Source organism: Phyllobates terribilis, unplaced genomic scaffold (genome assembly GCF_046119375.1).
Source record: "Phyllobates terribilis strain yellow unplaced genomic scaffold, ASM4611937v1 Scaffold_3__8_contigs__length_932513732, whole genome shotgun sequence".
Lineage (NCBI taxonomy): Eukaryota > Metazoa > Chordata > Amphibia > Anura > Dendrobatidae > Phyllobates > Phyllobates terribilis.
The window spans coordinates 352,916,767-352,937,579 of record NW_027362763.1 but is presented as its reverse complement, the minus strand read 5'-3'; the positions used below and the strand labels follow the sequence as shown (position 1 = coordinate 352,937,579).

Sequence of the window (20,813 nt, the reverse complement as noted above, 5' to 3'; positions counted from 1 at the left end):
GATCTGGTTACAGGACTCTTTAAATTAGCGTTTTTTGAGTTGCGTTAGATGATTACTTATATTTTCTGTCTTTGATACTGTTGCTGGATAGTCTGCAAAGCCTACAGGTCTAACCTTACATGGCTGTGAAGAGGGAAAAGAGAAAAAAAAATTAAACATGTGCAAAAATCTGTTCCCTGTGGTGGCCCTCTCCCCCGAAAAACAGGCCTGCAGTCTTTCTGCATCAAGTCATGGGAGGCAGCTGCTGCTCTTGTCCCAATCTGATTGTTTTTGCTTTCCAGACTCTCAAGGAACATTCTGTTTCTAATGCTCACTGAAATAGTCTATAACTTGTCTTTTGAACAGTCTGCTTCCATGACTGACCAAAGCAAAGTGCCAAAATCTGTCCTATTACTGCTATATACCTGGTCATGTCACTGACTTGTAAATGTGCCTCTTCAAGATGGTAGTTAAGACGCTTTTCCAGATTATAACGGGTGCTAAATTAGGCTGATGGTAAAAAATGAGTTTGAGATCTTTAGTTCACAATTGCCTATTTTATCCCGAAATATGCCATTTAGGTGATCATATTTTAACTCAACGGGACCAGTCACTCTATTCATGCTGCATAAATCAGAGCCTGGTATGTTTATCTCTAAAATGCTCCGGCATTAACCGACTGAGCAGTCTGAGGACTGTAAGGAGAGACCTGTCCCGTTTGATAGGTTGTCTGTCCAACATTGATTTCACGATTACTGCTTATTCTGATGAAGTGAAGCGATCATCGGAAAATGACAAACTGCTTAACCCCTTCATTCCCTCCTCCCAATATAGCTGTTTGAGGTCTTGTTTTTTTTGCGGGGCGGTTTGTACTTTTGAGTGACACCATTGATTTTACCATATAGCATACTGGAAAACTGGAAAGAAATTTTCAAGTGCGGCGAAAAAAAAACAAAAAAAGTGCAATTCCACAATTGTTGTTTTTTTTATTTACCATGTTCACTATATGGCAATGGTACTGACCTGGCAATAAGATTCTCTAGGTCAGTACCAGTACACAGATACCAAACATGTATAGTGTGTTTTTTTTTTTTTTTTTAAAGTAATGAAAAAAATGTGGAAATTTTTAATACCTTTTTTTTTTTTTGCTTTTGTCGCCATTTTCCGACACCCATAACGCTTTCATTTTTCGGCATCTGGGGCTGGGTGAAGGCTTATTTTTTGATGCCCTGAGCTGACTTTTTTTTTTTTTTTTACCGGTACCATTGTAGGGTAGATGCAATGTTGCAGCTGCCCAAAAAAACCCTTGATTTGGCAATGTTTTTTTCTTCTCATTATGCCATTTACTGATCGGATTAATTTATTTTAGATTTTGATCGGACATTTCTGATCACAGCGATACCAAATGTGTATTTTTTTTCTTTTTTTTTTCTTTTGAATGGAGCAAAGGGGGGGGGGGGTTAAATTTGATGTTTTCTTTTTTTCCATATTTTTAATCTTTAATAACTTTTTACTATACTTAATAGTCCCCTTAGGACAGTGTTCCCCAACTCCAGACCTCAAGGACCACCAACAGATCATGTTTTCTGGATTTCCTTAGTATTGCTCAGGTGATGGAATTATCACCTGTGCAATACTAAGGAAATCCTGAAAACATGACCTGTTGGTGGTCCTAGAGGTCTCGAGTTGGGGAACCCTGCCTTGGTAGACTTGAAGCTGTGATCGGTGGAACAGATACAACTCTATGCAGGAGGGTGTAGCTAGACAGCTCATCCTTCCTCTTCCTCCCATCTAGATAGAATCTTATCAGTAGCATCTCTCATCTACTATCTCAGTAATGGGAAAGTCCTGTTTTCACTGAATACAGATTTTATCTAAAAATTGAGAATTTTGATGACTGGTCAATTTTGGCAGAGAAAAGCCGATTTCTCGGAGACATATTACAAAGTTGCTTATTTTCATATGTACTATTGATTTATGAAAAAATAGAATGACTGTTACACTTTAAATCAGGTTTTTGTGATTTAATATTTTTTGGGGGGCAATGTTTTTTCCCCTCCTATCTGTATAAATAAAAAAAATGTTTGCACTGGTCATTGGTGCTTTTTTAGGCTCTCACTTCCTATTTCAGGAACATGAGTCACTGAGCAGACTCAGACTTTATCTTTTTGTGTGTAGCTTCTAATGAGCTTTTGCCAAGGTCATTGTGAAGATGAGGAGCAGGGAGAGCGGTGACTTCACCGGATCCACCAATCACAGTAGGTATAGCACTTGCGATCACTGTAATCCTGCCTCTGATTATAATGAGCCTGTTGAAAACACTTTCAATAAGGGCAAAGAGTGGAAGTCTAAAAATGCCCCAGTAACCAGGGTGAAAATTGCCTTGTCAACTTGGTCACACTATATAAATCCATGCAAACAGCATGGATTTATATAGTGTGACCGAAAGAATGGTAAAAAATAAAAAAATAAATCTATACTTACCTTCCAATGGCCCCCGGTGTCTTGCTTCGCTCAGTCCTGGCTGCCGGCAGATCGCGGTACACTGAAGGACCTGCTGACGTCGCCATCGCGTGACCCGTCACATGACAGCACAGGTCCTTTAGTCCACTGCGATCTGCCGGCATGGGAGGACGAGCGCAGCGGGGGCCGTCAGAAGGTAAATATAACACTTATTTTTTATTTTATTCTTTTTTTTTTTACAGGTTCTATGGTACCTGGGTCCGGAGGAGAGTCCCCTCTCCTCCACACCCGGGTACCATCCGCACTTTGGAACACTTGGAATGCACATCTACATATACAGTGATGCGGAATCCATGTGTTCCAATGCAAGTCAATGGCGGCAAACGCCGCGCTTCCGCAAAATAATTGGTAATGCATTTTTTTCCGCAATAATAATCCGCAGCGGAAATTTCCGCAGCATGTGTACAGCACATGCGGATTATCATTGGGGAACATGGCAGGTCTTCTACCATGCGTTTTTTTAAGCGTTTCTGCAGCGCTTTTGCCGCTGCGGAAACTCTTAAACGCATCGTGGGCACACAACCTTAGAAATATATTTACTTAGAAAATTAGTGGTGGTCAATATTTATTTCACCCGCTCTGTTTATAAATAAATGTGTGTACACAGTAGGGAAAATTAAGGCTGGGTGCCCACGTAGCGTTTTTCAAGCGTTTATGCGGCGGAATTTCCGCCGCATAAATGCTTGTGAAACGCTAGGTAATCCGCACCCCATGGTCCCCAAGGGGATTCCGCATGTTCTATGCACATGCTGCGGATTTTTCCGCAGCGTTTATGCTGCGTACAAAAATCCGCAGCATGTCATTTAATTTTGCGGAAGCGCAGCGGAACTCCCGCCATTGACTTGCATTGAGACGCATAGAAACCGTGTCTGTACATTTGTACAAGCGGCTTCTATGCGTCTCTATGTGCGGATGGTACCCAGTTCTGGAGGAGAGGAGACTCTCATCCAGACCTGGGTACCATTGTACCTGTAAAAAAAGAATAAAATAACAAAGTTTATACTCACCTTTCCGAAGGCTTTTCTCTGAATGCCGGCATCGCTTGAGGACCTGCGGTGACGTCAGTCATATGACCGCAGGCCCTTCACCGCTCTGTCTCGCGAGATGCCGGCATCCAGGAACCAGACAGGAACGAGCGCTGCTGCGCACACTGGGGCCTCGGGGGTGAGTATAGCTTTATTTGTTTTCAGTTTTACGGTTCACACTGTATAAATCCATGCTGTTTGTATAGATTTATATAGTGTGACCTAGTTGTCAAGCACTTTCCAAGTGATGCTATCGCCTGGAAAGCGCTTGTCAATCTGCATGCGGAAACGCATGTGAATCCGCATGTATTCTGCAGGAAAAACGCATGCACAATCTGCATGCGTTTTTTTTCTGCCAGGGAGATGCAGAAATGCTGCAGAAATTTTCTGCTTCATTTCTGCATCGTGGGCACATAGCCTGAGTATCTGCTACACTGTCAATTTTGCAAGTTTTTCCACCTACAAAGAATGGAGGTCTGTAATTTTTATTGTAGGTATACTTAATCTGTGAGACAGAATCTAAAAATTAAAAACCAGAAAAGCGCATTGTATGATATTTAATGCAATAAAATACAATTATTTAAAAAAAGTATTTGATCATCTACCAACCAGCAAGAATTCTGGTTGTCAGACCTGTTAATTTTTCTTCAAGAAGCCCTCCTACTCTGCACCCATTGCCTGTATTAATTGGACGTTTGAACTCATTACCTGTATAAAAGAATAAGACACCTGTCCACACACTCAATCACACTCTCTAAGCTCTCCAGCATGGCCAAGACCAAAGAGCGGTCTTTAAGGACATCAGGGACAAAATTGTAGACCTGCACAAGGCTGGGATGGGCTACGTGGCAATAGCCAAGCAGCTTCGTGAGAAGGCAGCAACTGTTGGAACAATTATTAGAAAATGGAAGAAACACAAGATAACTGTCAATCTTTCTCGGTCTGGGGCTCCATGCAAGATCTCACCTTGTGGGGTAAGGATGATTTTAAGAAAGATCAGTAATCAACCCAGAGCTACACGGGAAGCCCTGGTCAATGATCTGAAGAGAGCTGGGACCACAGTCTCAAACATGATTGTTGGAAGAATGGTATAAATATCCAAATTGCCCTCTGCAGAAAAAAGGTTCCCCACCCTTGGTCTTTAGCAACCAGCAATACTTGCGATTTGGAGCATACGATCTGTGCAGTCTCCTCCTCTCAGAGATGTATTCTCTCCCTCCGTAGGCTGAGAGACTAAGGCTCCTTTTAACACCACTATTGTATTTGTTGCATATGTGAACATTGTATATGTATAACCATTGTGGATATAGTGTATTGTCTAGTGTGCCCTTAAGGCGATTAATACATATAATTTAACCTTGGGCTGTTCTTGATCCACGAATCCACTCGTCCGTTTCTTGGTTTGAATTTCCATGCTACTGGGGCTGGTTTCTGGCCCTATATAATCCCGTTAACGGACTGGGCTTATATCGAACAAGGAGCTGGTAGCAGTCCTACCAGGCTGACCAGGCGCTGTTTAACTGGTGCTAGTGAAAGGGGCCTCTTAACTTGTTAGGGTAGTGGGCGAGTGTGGTGCCATGTCAGTGTCCTCACTCCCCTTGCCTCTGTAGACATGTGTGGACAGAGTTGTCTGTGAAAACCGGTACCAAGCTGACCTTGCGTGTCCCCATGTGGTGAGAAACGTCGTGTTGGTGAAAGTGGGGCGACCGCATCACGTGATCCTTTTGACATAATAGTGGTCAGGCGGGGTGGTAAGTTGCAGATCCTTCACACAACTCATTAGGATATGTAGTGCTAGGATTTAACACTGTCGTTCCCGGCTTTCCTCAGCTTATAGCAAAAATCTAGGAGAAACATAAACCCCTTTTAATAACTTCACCATGCAATTCACTAATATTTATAATATATATGCCGCCAAACTGCTCAGTCTAGAAGAAAGTTACTGCTTTCGCAATATGCAAAAACAATAGCAGCATAAAACCCATAATCTGTTATCACTATAATCTTACTGACCTGAAGAACAAAGCTGATTTATGACTTTTACCACACCATGAATGGCATTAAAAAAAATAAATAAAAAAAGAATAATAATCCTGAGTTTCTGGGTGGTGGACATTGGGTACAAAAATCATTTGATGAGTAAGCAATAAAAAATGTTAACTAGCCCCAAAAGGTAGTAATAACTTTTTAACTCGTTAAAAAAAACAAAAAAAACCAAGCCCTAATATACCTGTCAGATGAAAAAGAAGTTATAGCTCAGAATATGCAGATGAAGACATTTTATAAAAAAAAAAAAAAAAAAATAAGTATGCAAAAGCAACAAAACAAAAGAAAAAGCTGGTATCACTGTAATCGTATTGACACAAAAAATAAATTCTATTCTAATAATTATATCCTGTGCTCTATGCGTTGCTCTCACTGTGGGGGTTTGTGTTTTTGTGTTTAAATCCCCAAATACACAATTCAGATGAAACCCACCCCATCCCGACAGAACCATTTACTATATATAATGTGGCAGATGGAGAGGCTTTGGATTCCGTCTGGCCTGTGCCTTTAAGGTGACTTTTTAGTACATACAAGTGTGGTTCACCTCGTTTATCTGCCTAAGACGACTAGATACTGGCAGAAAAAAAAGCCCAAACTGAATCCACTGTAATGTCCATGTACACGGACCAACTGGCTGCACTAAACTACCATAATAAATTATGCACACACTAATAGATCACGGAGTGCGCATAAACTGACTTTTCTCTCGTCAGAGAGTCCTCTTTACACAGGATGATGCACCTATGAGAATGAAACCAAGGCAAAACATCTTGACCTAAATTTGCAACTAACCTTAAAGTACAATTTCAGAATTTAATACTGTTCTCCCCATAAGGGATTAAAAAATTTGGGGGGGCATTTTTAACATATTTTTATTGCTTATTTCCATTGTAACTGGAGCTTATATATAATCCCTATTTACAGGGGTAATTTCAGCCTCCTGCCTGTGAATCTCCTAGGACCCAGTAGCACCTAGCAATTACATGAACCCTGGGTCTAGAGGAGGATGCACTGTCAGTGCTTCCTAATCCGCATACAAAAGCGCTGGTTTAATTCTGTGTATACAGCAATTGGAGAAGGTAAACATGGTAATAAACCTTGTTTATCTTCTCTGTGGAGTCTGGATGTGTTTGACAGCCACTGTATTTCCCTCACATATGTATGATCTTGTGGAAGTTACTTACTCTGCATTGATGTTTTAGAATATCAGTGCATTGTAAAGTGTACTTTGCCCATACATTTATAGTCTGTTAGCAGTCCAGAAGATCGGCCTCTAACAGCCTGTTAACATGGTAAATGCCACTGTCAATCTCGAACAGCCACTTTAACAGTGAACTGGCATGGGGGGGGGGGGGGTGGCACCATTCTATGCGCCCATCGGCTGCCCTACGACATGATCACGGGGCTCTGATGGGTTGCTACAACAGTCATTGGTCTGTTAAAGACCACTGTACCTGTCCTCACGGAGCTGTGGCTGGGCTTCAAAAGACAATGATTTGTGCTAAATACAGCGATACGGTGTTATTGTTGTATATACTACAAGCGATCAGAAAATCACAGGTTCAAATCACCTAAGAAAACTAAACAGTACAGTAAAAAAAATCACTCATCTTTTCCCTCATTAAAATAAAGATATTAAAACAATGCACATGTGGTATCGCCGCATCCATAAGTCTGATCTATCGAAGTATAAAATTAATTAACCCAATTAGTTATTGCTGTAAACAGAAAAAAAATAAGAAATTCCAACAAAAAATGCTGTAAGAAGTGATCAAAATGTCATATCTATTCCAAAATGGCACCAACAAAAACATTGGGTTGCCTTGCAAAAAAAAGTCCTCCATACAGCTATATTTACCGAAAAATGAAAACACTGTGGGTCTTGGAAAATGGGGGAACAATAATTTTTTTTTTTTTTAATACAAATTTCCAAATTCATACCATTTAAAATAATAAAAAGCTATACAAGTTTGGTATCTCCGTAATCCTATCAAGGAGGATCATATTGCCAGGTAACTTTTTACCACACAATGGTAATGCGATTTCCAAAAGTCACAATTGTGTGTTCACAGCACTTTGAATTTTGTATTCAAAAGTTCAAGCTACAAAAAAACAAACCCACTGTATAACAATACGTCTGTATGGACAGAAAAATAATAACGTTATGGCTCTTCGAAAAAGGGGAGGAAAAAACAAAACTGCAAATACCCCCGCCCACCCCCCCAAAAAAAACAAAAAAACCCCCAAAAAAAAAAACAAAAACGGAAATTGACCATGTCAGGAAGTGGTTAAAGGTCATGCAAGTTTGTGCTAAACAAAATGTAAAAAAAGATGTTTGATATTAAAAGCATTTTTTTATTTTGTGCAAAATTAATAAACACCTTGTGCGCCATTTTGACTTTTTAAAGCAAAACACAGCAATGAATACCACAAGACAAAAAAAAGTACAAAACAATATATATTACTGACGAATCTCAGCCTTCTATTGTATTAAGGTCTTTGTGAGCCTTTGTTTTTAAATCTATTTTCCATTAATTATTTTCTATTTTTATTTTTCCTTAATAGTTGTGCTAAAAAAAAAAAGTAGACCTGAAAGTTTAACAAGGCTTAAATAGGCCTCCTAGCAACTTGTCCTGGCATGTGTTGGCAAGTGATTTGCATGTCATTACTTGTAGCATCTGGCTTTTATTTTCCTTCATTTTCGGGGCGCCACAAAACTAATTATGTCTGTTTCCAGACTCATTTGAGCACAACAGGGAGGGAAGGAGTGAATACAAAGCTTTAGAGCTTCTTGATACAAAGAAGTGAGCAGCAAAGGAAAGTCTTCCTCTATGGTATTGCAGGTGCCACCTTCAATGAAGTTTGAGTAAAAAACTACTCACTAAATTAGTTTTATATTGGTGGCTTCTCCTTGCTTTATATAGCATTTTAAATTTGCTTTCCCTCCCCTTTACAGGGGTTGACCACTACTGACAACACCTTTTAATGTCCACGGTGTGACCCAAATGTCACATGTTAATGGAAAAACTTTTGGCCTCGATTCATCAAAATGTTTACATAAAATGCTTTAAAAAGTCGCAAGGGTTTTCCAGAACACGAGGTTGCGCTAAAATGTTGTGACTTGATGTTTTCACGCTAGTTTTTTGGCCAGCTCTGTCAAAATAAGTGGGGCTGAGTCAAGACTCGGGTGGAATGTGGCATGCCGTGGGACGCTTGCTCATCTAATTCATGGCGAGTTGTGGTGTCTAATGCCTGAAATCTAACTCCAGGCCCAGACTTCACTTTAGTGTTTCAGAGAAAACATCATTTGAAAAGACTTCTGGCAGCCAAAGGGAGAGATCTAACTAAACTGGTGCAGGCTCTGGCCGGCTTTGTTCCACACCGGTTGATTTATGTTCACCCATGGGAGAGACCTAACAGAAAATCTTTGGGGTTTGAAGGTGGTTGCAACACGCAGCTTCAAGAATATTCGGGAACTGGAAGTCATTGCCCTTACAGAATAGGCTAAAATCCCTCGAACACCGGCAGAAGCTGCAGTCTGCCTATGAATCACATTTGCAGCAGATCTCCCTTGAGTCAAGCAGCGGAGATCTGGCGCTGGACCTGGGGAAGTTAAGTGAAGTTTCTGAAAGGGAACAATACCTGTAAAAGTGGCATATTGTGTTACATAGGGAGAAACCTCTTGTTAGATGATTTGACCCATTTTAAATGTCTGGTTTATTAACGAGCAGCGGAAAATTGTAGTAAATTTTGCTAATAAACTGGACTTGCATTGAGAGTGGAATAATTTTGACAAATTGTACTGCATAACATACAGCAATCCAGGTTGACCATATTCTCTTAAAGCAGTCTAATAAACAATCTGGCCATTCTTAACATCTTATTTATGTCCCTTCAATATAATTTAAGTGGTTCTCATCAACATTTTGAACAGAAATTGTCATCTGGTTGATTTGGTTTTTGCGAGTTGACATGCAGGAAGGTGGGACTGGAGTGTTTTATTGTAATGTTTCCTGTAATGACTTTCCATATCGACTATATTTGTGACCAGTAATTATTAACTGTTAAATAGTTGGTCTTAGGAATGCCATTTCATGTATAGGAAAGTTCAACCACTAATCTAACATAGAAAATCAATAATGGCGGATGCTTGAATTTGTTTGCTGTGACACTGTACTACATGGCACTCACTGTTTGGTACACCTTATTTGGCTTTTTTATCTTTTGTACAATCAAAACTGTTTGGTTTGTCAATTAACTTTTTTTCTTTCTCTTTTAGGACGGTGTGAGGGACATTTTTATTGATGGGGTGGTTTCCAGAAATAGAGCTCTGAATGGTGATATTGTGGTTGTGAAACTGCTTCCACGTGAGCAATGGAAGGTTAGTAGTGACAACTTGTTAGAAGGGTCTTTCACTATAAGATGACAGCATTTATTTTATTATCTTGTTGTTCTACATCGTGCTGGTTTCTTGCAGGGTACATCCAGTGTCTGATGTTGGATATCTTCGAGATATTCTTCTTTATCAATTTATGAGCCAATTTCGCTCCCAATTCCTGCTGTTGTGTAGTACAGTTGGTATCAGTCTCGGCTTATTCTCATGGACACTAGTAGACATATTAGTTGGACCTATTATGCGGGAATCAAAAAGAACAGGAAGCAAGCATGCAACCTTTACATCTAGACATTAATCTGAGTCTGATCAGATACAGTTATGTGCAAAATAGTGGTCTAACATAACTAATGTGTTTTTAATCATTGCTTTGGCAAAAAAGATCATACAACATTTGGAAAAATTAATTACTAGGTGTAGGTTAGTAATGGGCAATCAACAGTCAAGACATACATGTTGCGATTTGGGTGTAATTGCCTCATTTAATGAAAGTGGGTGAGGGGGTGTTCTGATTAATTGCAGTGTGGAGTTCAATTAGTGAGGTCATTAATTCTGTGAAGAAACAGGTGTCAATTATGGCCCGTAGTTAAAGAAGGTCAGCAAATGTTGTACCTGCTGGTTTTAGCCATTGCTCAGTGAATAAAATGGGTTGTTTTCAGACATTGTACCTAAGGAAAAAGAACTTGGATCAAGAAGTTGATTTGGAGAGGTAAAAATATATAAAGTGCAGAATATAACTGACTGTTGAGCTAAAGATTCAGTGCTTTAAAACTGCAAACAAAACCCAAAACATGTGGTAGGAAAAGAAATACTACCATCTGGATAGATCATAGCATCACAAGAATAGCAAAGAAGCATCCAATGTTCCACTCCAGGGAGATCAAAGTAGATCTTCAGTTACCTGTGAGTCCTGCAACCTTCAGAAGACACCTGTGTGAAGCCAAACTATTTGCAAGGAACCCTCGTAAATTACCACTGCTGGGAAAAAAACGTGTTGAAAAGATTAGTTTGCCAAAGAACCCATTGACCGGCCTAAAGAGAAGTGGCGCAACATCCTATGAACTCTTAAGAGCAAGCTTGTTCTTATTGGGTAAAAAGGCCGCAGACTGTGAGATGAACCATAAACACTGAATTCAAGCCACCGTACACTGTGAAGGCTGTAAAACATGGAGGTGCAAGCATAATGGTTTAGGGATGTTTCTCGTACTATGGAGTTAGACCCATTTATTGCATACCAGGCACCATGGACCAGTTTGAAGGTCCTGTTGATTTATGTGAAGAAATGCCCTTGAAATGGGTGGGTGAGGAGGACAACGACTCCAAACACACCAATAAATGGGCATCCTAGTTCCAGACCAACAAGATTGATGTTATGAAGTGGCCAGTGAAATCCCCAGACCTCAATTGAGAATTTGTGGAGTGACCTAAAAAATGCTGTTTTTGATACAAAACCCAAGCATGCAAAAGAACTGTGGAATGTAGACCAGTCAACTTGGGCTGGAATATCTTTTCGCAGGTGTCAGATGTTAATTGACACCATTCCACCCAGATGTAAAGCAGTTATTAGAAATAAAGGTTATATTACTAAGTATTAGTTCATTGGTTAACAGAAAAGCAAAGTCTGTAAACAAATTTCAGTCTATACCTTAAATATTTGAGTTTTTAAATTGAAATGCAGACACTATTTTTTTGTACAGCCTATTCCTTTTACTTTATTTTAAGTTTAAAAATGTATATTTTGTTCATGTTTTTATTAGGAATTTAATGTGCAGTGCTCCCAGTGCTAGTGTATATGGAAATTAATGCTATTATGAGAATTTCTCAGTAGTTTAAAACACACCATTTTGCAAATAACTGTATCTTACAAAATCCTAATATAGCTGAAGGAAACTGTACCAAAACTGTGTGTAATTTCAGTTGGACCCATGGCCTGGTAAAATCAGAACTCCAGTAGAAACAGGAATTGGGTACACAGGCTTTTACAAATGTTGAACAAGAGCCACAAACCATTATAGCTATACAGTTTGTCCTTATTTACTTCATACTACATTGTCCCATGTTCTGCTTTAAGGGACCGAACAAGAGAATTCATAAACTTTTGACTGCTAATGTTATATCACAATTCCTGGCATTGCATGAAAGGCGAGAACACAATGGTGTTCCATCAATGAGCATTAAGTAGAAAACTATAGAACTTATTTTGCTCGGAAGTCTTCCAATGATTTCTTTTAGTCATAGCATTGCTGTTAGGTTATGTGAGCCGCCAGTGTTCCTCAACAGTGTAGTTTTTTTTTGTTCCATTTTTCTTTACCAAGTTTACTGCTGCTTTCTATAGTAGGTATTGATACTTTATATAAGGATGGCTTATTTTACTAACAGGTCAGAAATTTTCTCCCAATCCCCAAACGTAATGCATGCCACCCCCCCCCCCCCACTTTGTATCTTGCTCACTTTCTGACTTCGAACCAGTCACGGAAGATGAAGTGATCAGCCTCCTTGCATCTTCTCGCCCTACCACCTGCACCAGTGACCCTATTCCCTCACATCTCCTCCAGTCCTTTGCTCCAGCTGTCACCACTCACCTAACTAAAATTTTCAACCTCTCCCTCTCATCTGGTATCTTTCTCTCTTCCTTTAAACACGCCAGCATACATCCATTACTTAAAAAACCATCCCTTGACCAGAACTGCACGGCCAACTACAGACCTGTTTCCAATCTTCCCTTTATCTCTAAACTCTTGGAACACCTGGTCCATTCCCATCTAATCCGCTATCTCTGACAACTCTCTTCTTGACCCTTTACAATCTGGTTTCCGCTCGTTACATTCTACTGAAACTGCCCTCACTAAAGTCTCTAATGATCTACTAACAGCTAAATCTAATGGTCACAATTCCCTGCTGATTCTCCTGGATCTCTCTGCAGCATTCGACACTGGATCACCAGCTCCTCCTCACTATGCTCCACTCTATAGGCCTCAAGGACACCGTTCTCTCCTGGTTCTCCTCCTATCTCTCTGACCGCTCTTTCTGTGTCTTTCGCCAGCTCCTCCTCCTCTCTCCTTCCCCTTACTGTCGGGGTTCCTCAAGGATCAGTCCTAGGCCCCCTTCTTTTCTCCTTATACACAGCTCCCATTGGACAAACAATCAGCAGATTTGGTTTTCAGTACCATCTCTATGCTGAGGACACCCAATTATACACCTCTGCTCCGGACATCACCCCTGCATTACTACAAAAGACCAGTGATTGTCTTTCTGCTGTGTCTAACACTGTCCTCCCTCTGCCTAAAACTGAATCTGTCAAAAACTGAACTCCTCTTATTTCCTCACTCCACTAACCTACCTGTGCCCGATATTGCCATTTCCGTTTGTGGCTCAACATTACTCCCCAGCAACAAGCCCGCTGTCTTGGGGTCATTTTTGACTCAGATCTTTGCTTCACTCCTCACATCAAATCACTCACTCGTTCATATCATCTACACCTCAAAAACATCTCAAGAATCAGGACTTTTCTCATCTTTGACTCAGCAAAAACCCTTACCGTAGCTCTTATTCATTCCCGTCTGGACTACTGCAACTCTCTACTGATCGGGCTTCCTCTTACTAAACTCTCCCCTCTCCAATCCGTCCTTAACGCAGCAGCCAGGATCATATTCCTCGCCAACCGCTACACCGATGCCTCTTCCCTGTGCCAGTCATTGCATTGGTTACCCATCCAATATAGAGTTCAATTTAAACTTATCACGCTTACCCATAAAGCGCTCCATGCTTCAGTACCCCCCCTACATCTCCTCCCTTGTCTCAGTCTACCACCCTACCTGTGCCCTCCATTCTGCCAGTGACTTAAAACTAAAATCCTCCATAATCCGAACTTCCCACTCCCATCTCCAAGATATCTCACGTGCTGCGCCAATTCTTTGGAATGCACTACCCAGGACAATTTGATTAATTCCCAATACCCACAGTTTCAAGCGGACCCTAAAAACCCATTTCTTTAGACTGGCGTATCGCCTCCACACACTATCTGTCCATCCCAGTTGTCCGTCTCCGTTTTCCCCCATATTAAAATCTTCTTCAATTTGAAGTTCATACCAATCAAGATATTAAGGCTGCATTATACAATATATGTACATTCTACCTTTTGTGTCTCCCCCATTTCCTCATAGACTGTAAGCTTGCGAGCAGGGCCCTCACTCCTTTCAATATGAGATGCTTATTCTGTATTGTCTGTATAAGTCGCCCCTAAAATTTGTAAAGTGCAGCGGAATATGTTGGCGCTATAAAAATAAACATTATTATTATTAATAATAATAATTAATATTATTATTATTATTATTCCTAATTGGCTATTAAAGGGTTAATGGTGTTTTCAGCCCATGCTTTTTTTTTTTCTTCCTGTTGCAGCAAGGACACGCATGTGACTATTGCATCCAGCAGTCACTGCCCACAGAACGAAAAAACATATGGTTTCTGTGGCCATTGGTTGACTGCTTCAGTCACATGTCTTAAAATCAGAGGAGTATGTAGAGAGTACAGATCTTTGCCTATACCAGGGGTGCTCAATCCTAAGGACCCTCCCAAAAATTTAAAGGAGTACTTGCATAAATACATCACCAGAACCACAATCAGTACACTAATAAATACATCACCAGAATCAGGTTTTGAGTATTTGTGGAAGAATTTCAGCGTTTATACTTAGTTTCTGCGCCAAAAAAATCAGTGTGAACACACATTAACTTAAACTGAATTTTTATGAGCATTATGAATTTCTCTAAATAATGTCAAGTCTTTAAGTATTGACAATTTAAGTTTTAACATAGCCATGAAGCACGTTATGGATTGCTACGTGTACAAGATCAGAACCGCCGTTGGTACGTGATTGTAGCACCAGACCCACGCTCGATACATGTATACAACACCAGAAGTACAGTCGGGCCATGTATACAGCACCGAGCTTAGTACAGCGATCAATTGCAAGGTCAGGTCAGCTCCACGTATAATTTTATTGTGTGAACCTACAGTTCCCAGTATGTCCTTAACACTGGTAAGGAGATACTGGGAGTTGTTGCCAGTCATAGTCTGTGTCCCGCTGGTGTGTGTGGACCCACTACGCCACGGACTGGGCTTTTTAAAACCTATTTTCACTTTACAGTTTTACAGTCTCATATTTTACTACCTGTGTATTTAAGGGTTAACTACATTGCACTTAAATACTGAGGTGTAGCTATACTCAAAAGGGGTTAATTAAGGGTGAGGGGGTCATAATTAAGGTTTATAAGGGGCAGCTGCTTGGGGCATCCAGTCCTTTGGAAGTGCAGTGAGCTGTAGGTTGGATTGCTGCTAAAGGGAAAAAAAAAAAAAAAACTCTTTAAATCTTCTTCCTTAGAGTGTGTGAACGGAGTTCTGAGTGTGTGAACTGTTTTTCAGGGAGTTTGGAAGGGAGGAATTTGGACTGAATTGCTGTCTGTATTTTATTAATTCTTTACATTTCTTTTTACTTAACATTTCTGTCTAGTGCAATCCCCATTAGGAAATGAGCTCCATTATTGATAATGCTATCCAGTGTACATCTTTCGACATGTATGCAATCCTTGAACAGCGGGTTGTGGGTGCATACTGCTGTGCGAGATGTGAGCACGTTGTGCGTTTGGAAGCCCAGGTACTAGATCTAAATGAGCAGCTGGCAACACTGAGATCCATTGACAATATGGAGAGGAGTCTGCTGCTCACTGGGGTAGATGTGGGGGAGGGTGGTAGGGAGCTGCAGGATAGTGAGGCAGCTAGCTGGGTGACAGAAGGGGGGGTAGAGGGAAGAGTGACAGGGAGGCTAGTACTGATCTGACACAATGCAGTAAGTTTGCAAAGTTGGCAGATGAGGGGGATGTTGGTACAGGGGTAGCACTGCTGCAGCAAGGCATGTCCTCTGAAAGCCGGAGGAGTGTTAGCTCCAGAAAGGGGGGAAACTGGAGAGCAGGGCAGGCCAGGCAGGTGCTGGTAGTGTGGGACTCAATTATTAGGGGAACAGATAGGGCAATCTGTCACAAAGACAGGGATCGTCGAACAGTATGCTGCCTACCTGGCGCTCAAGTCCGGCATGTTGCTGATCGGGTTGACAGATTACTGGGAGGGGCTGGTGAGGACAGAGCAGTCATGGTGCACATTGGCACAGATGACAAAGTCAGAGGTAGGTGGAAGGTCCTTTAAAGATGATTTCAGGGAATTAGGCTGCAAGCTTAAAGTAAGGACCTCCAAGGTGGTATTCTCTGAAATACTGCCTGTACCAGGTGCCACGCCAGAGAGGCAATGGGAGATTAGGAAGATAAAGAAGTGGCTCAGTAGTTGATGTAGGAAGGAGGGGTTTGGGTTCCTGGAGAACTGGGCTGACTTCTCAGTTGGCTACAGGTTCTACGCTAGGGACGGGCTGCATCTCAATGGGGAGGGTGCAGCTGTGCTGGGGGAGAAAATGGCTAGAAGGCTGGAGGAGTGTTTAAACTAGGGATTGGGAAGGAGGGTATTCATTTTATAGGTGGGGAAGATAGTGCAGATAGTGACTTGGCCACAAATAAAGAAATTGGGGGTGGGTTAGAACAGTCAATATAGTAAAAAGGAATAGAGGTACCGAGAGATAAATAAAATGCATGTACACTAATGCCAGAAGCCTCACCAACAAAATGGAGGAATAAGAATTAATTTTCTTGGAATATAATTGACATGGTGGGGATATCTGAGCCATGGCTGAACGAGAGCCATGACTGGGCAGTTAATTTACAGGGCTATAGTCTGTTCAGAAATGACCGTACAAACAAGTGAGGGGGGGGGGGTGTGTGTTTATATGTAAAATCATCCTTAAAACCCATCTTGCATGAGAATATATGTGAATGTAATGAAAATGTAGAGTCCCTGTGGGTGGAGATAAGGGGAGGGGGAAAAATAATAAATTACTGATAGGGGTTTGTTATAAGTCTCCAAAAATAATGGAAGCAGCGGAGAATATCCTCCTAAAACAAATGGATGAAGCAGCGACTCAAGGAGAAGTCATTATTATGGGGGACTTCAACTACCCTGAAATACATTGGGGGACAGAAACCTGTAGTTCAAGCAAAGGTAATAGGTTTTTGACAGCTATGAGAGACAATTACCTTTCACAACTGGTTCAGGACCCAACAAGAAGGGGCACTGCTAGACCTAATATTAACCAACAGGTCAGACTGCATTTCAAATATACGAGTTGGGGGTCACTTGGGTAATAGTGATCACAAAATAATACGTTTTCATGTAACCTTTAATAAGATGTGTAGTAGAGGGGTTACAAGGACACTAAACTGGGACGATATCCTGAGATATAAGACTACACAAAGCATGGGAATAAACATGCTAGAAATAGGAGGAAACCACTATGGCTAAATAGAGCTGTAAGGGGCGCAATAAGTGACAGAAAGCATTTAGAGAACTAAAGCAAGTAGGTAGTGATGAGGCATTAAATATAGAAAATTAAATAGATTCGGTAAAATCCAAATCAAGGTGGCAAAGATTGAGACAGACTCATTGGCACAGAAAGTAAAAATAATCCCAAAATATTCTTTAACTACATAAATAGTAAAAAACTAAAAAATGATAGTGTTGGCCCCCTTAAAAAATAGTCTGGGTGAAATGGTGGATGAGGATAAGGAAAAAGCCAATATGCTAAATTGATTTTTTTCAACCTTATTTACACAAGAAAATCGCATGACAGAAAACATGTTCAGTGATGACAAAAATTCTCTAAATGTCACTTGCTTAACCCAGCAGGAAGTACGGCGGCGTCTAAAAATCACTAAAGTTAACAAATCCCCGGGCCCGGATGGGATACACCCGTGAGTACTGCAGGAATTAAGCAACGTCATAGATCATTATTTTTAATCTTTAAAGATTCCATAATACCAGGGTCTGTACCACAGGACTGGCTTATAGCAAATGTGGTGCCAATATTCAAAAAGGGGAGAAAAACCGAACTTGGAAATTATAGGCCAGTAAGCTTAACCTCTACTGTGGGTAAAATCCTGGAGGGTTTCCTAAGAGATGCTATACTAGATATCTGAAGAAGAATAACCTCATGACCCAATATCAAGGTGGGTTTAAGAGGGACCGTTACTGTCAAACCAATCTGATCAGCTTTTATGAGGAGGTAAGTTTTGGACTGGACCAAGGAAAGACAGTGGAAGTTGTGTATATGGACTTTTCAAAAGCTTTTGATACGGTTCCACTCAAAAGGTTGATGCATAAAATGAGAACAATGGGGATAGGGGAAAATATATGTATGTGGCTTAAGAACTGGCTCAGTGATGGGAAACAGAGTGGTTATTAATGGAACACACTGAGACTAGGTCTCGGTTAACAGTGGGGTACCACAGGGGTCAGTATTGGGCCCGCTTCTTTTTAACATATTTATTAATGACCTTGTAGGGGGCATACAGAGTAGTATTTCAATATTTGCAGATGACACTAAACTCTGCAGGGTAATCAATACAGAAGAGGACAATTTTATATTACGTGAGGATCTATGTAAACTAGAAGCTTGGGCTGATGAATGGCAAATGTGCTTTAATGGGGATAAATGTAAGGTAATGCACTTGGGCAGAGGAAATAAAATGTATAATATGCTTAATTGTAAATCACTGGGCAAAACTGTAACTGAAAAACACCTGGTGTATTGGTGGATGACAATGTCACGTTTTGTGGCCAGTATCAGGCAGCTGCTGCAAAGGCAAATAAAATAATGGGATGCATTAAAAGAGGCATAGATGCTCATGAGGAGAACATAATTTTACCTCTATACAAGTCATTAGTGCGACCACAATTAGAATACTGTGTTCAGTTCTGGTTTCTGGTGTATAAGAAAGACATAGCTGAACTAGAACAGGTGCAGAGAAGAGCGACCAAGGTTATTAGAGGACTGGGGGGTCTGCAATACTAAGACAGGTTATTACACTTGGGTTATTTACTTTGGAAAAACAAAGGCTTAGGGGTGATCTTATTACTATGTACAAGTATATAAGGGGACAGTACAAAGACCTTTCTACTGATCTTTTTACTCTGAGGCCTGAGACGGGGACAAGGAGGCATCTTTGAAGGAAAGAAGGTTTAATCATCAGACGCTGATTCTTTACTGTAAGAGCAGTGAGACTATGGAATTTTTTGCCGCATGATGTTGTAATGAGTGATTCACTACTAAAATTTAAGAAGGGCATGGATGCCTTTCTTGAAAAGTATAATATTACAGGTTATATATACTAGACTCCTTGATAGGGTGTTGATCCAGGGAACTAGTCTGATTGTCTTATGGAGTCAGGAAGGAATTTTTTTTCCACAATGTGGAGCTTGGTGTTTGCGACATGTTTTTTTTTTTTTTTGCCTTCCTCTGGATCAACATGTTAGTTTATGGGTTGAACTAGATGGACTTAGTTTTTAAGGTTGAAGGAAGACTGTTACTATGTTACCCTGGAGAGGTGTAACTAAGCCGCTACCTGGTCTTCACTAGAGCTTCTGATGGTGAGGTTAGGCTTGAGCTGCAGGAAGCCACCACGTACCACTCCAGGGCAGTCCCCAGTACTGTAGCAGCTGACCCCAAGTGTCAGGCAGGACAGGGTCTGGATTACTGTTAGTATGGACGCTGGAATTGTTCAGATTGGTTCTGGTGCAGGTTCTGACAGGGTAGTTAGAGATCAGGTTCGGGGATGGATTCTTCAGGTTCTGGTTAGCAGGATGAGTTCAGGAGCACAGGATAGAATCAAATACAGGATCGTAGGACAGATTCTGGTACAGGGTTGCAGGATAGGTACATGAACATGGGGACCTATTAGTAACCTAAGGACACAATAGGCAATGAAGTTGCTCAAGCACCTCCCTATTGGGGACGGTGCCTTAAAGGCCTATTGCCTCCCAGCTGTAGGCTAGGGGCATTTCTGGGGAGAGCCCAAACCCTAAGTGTGTTTGGCGGGAAACTTGCGTGACATGCGTGCGATCTGGGTACAGGAAGCCGCTTGGAGGCCAGAGCAGGAGATGCTGCCGAGCGGCTGCAGCAATGAGCATGTCGGCGTCCCTTGTGGAGAGAAGGGGGAGGAACCATGCAGGGACGCCGGTGTTGCAATACCCCCTCTACCCCCCTCCTCTTAAAACCCGAAAGGAACCTTTTCAGGAGAAGTGGGGCATGAATCTTCTTCCTTGGCTCCCTTGATCTCTCTTCGGGACCAAATCCTTTCCAAGCCACGAGGAAATAGGTTATACCCCTCACTTTCTTCATGGCTAAGATGCTCTTCACCTCAAAGACCTCTTTAGAGCAGGCTACTTCAGGCGTGGAACCAGGATTCTTGAAGAAATGGCTCAAGATGACTGCCTTGCAGAGATACGTGGAAAATTAGAAAGTTAAGCACGCATAACGAAGCTAGAAGCTTCAACTTGTAGGACACTGCGTTGCTTTGCTTGATGACCTCCAAGGGACCAATAAACAGAGTACCCAACTTACAGGAAGAACCTTGAAATGGATGGATCTCGATGAGAGCCACACCTTACCCTCTGGACGAAAACATGATGGTTCCATGTGTTTTATCAGCATGCCTTTTAATCCTTTTGGACGACTTCTCAAGAGTGACTTTGGTGTCCTCCCAGATTTTAGAGAAATTTTTAATGAGCTTCACCTACAGGAACGCTAGAAGCGACCGACACCTAGAGAGGAATACCGGGTTGTTGACCATAGACAATGAAGTATGATGACTTTGCAGAGGCCTTGTTTACATGTTTATGTAAGAACTCTCCCAAGGCAAAGACTTAACCCAGTCGTCATGGTGCACATTCGTGAAATGAGACAGAAAATT

General features: G+C 41.2%; 1 protein-coding gene across 4 annotated transcripts in view; it reads left to right on the top strand.

Annotated features, from left to right (window-relative positions):
• DIS3L2 (DIS3 like 3'-5' exoribonuclease 2) overlaps window positions 1–20,813 on the top strand; it is a 366,019-nt gene that overhangs the window by 51,144 nt on the left and 294,062 nt on the right. For all 4 annotated transcript variants that reach the window (XM_073675255.1, XM_073675258.1, XM_073675259.1 and 1 more), the window contains one exon: window positions 9,853–9,954. In XM_073675255.1, coding sequence (XP_073531356.1) covers window positions 9,853–9,954 — 102 coding nt within the window. The remainder of the gene's footprint in view (window positions 1–9,852; window positions 9,955–20,813) is intronic.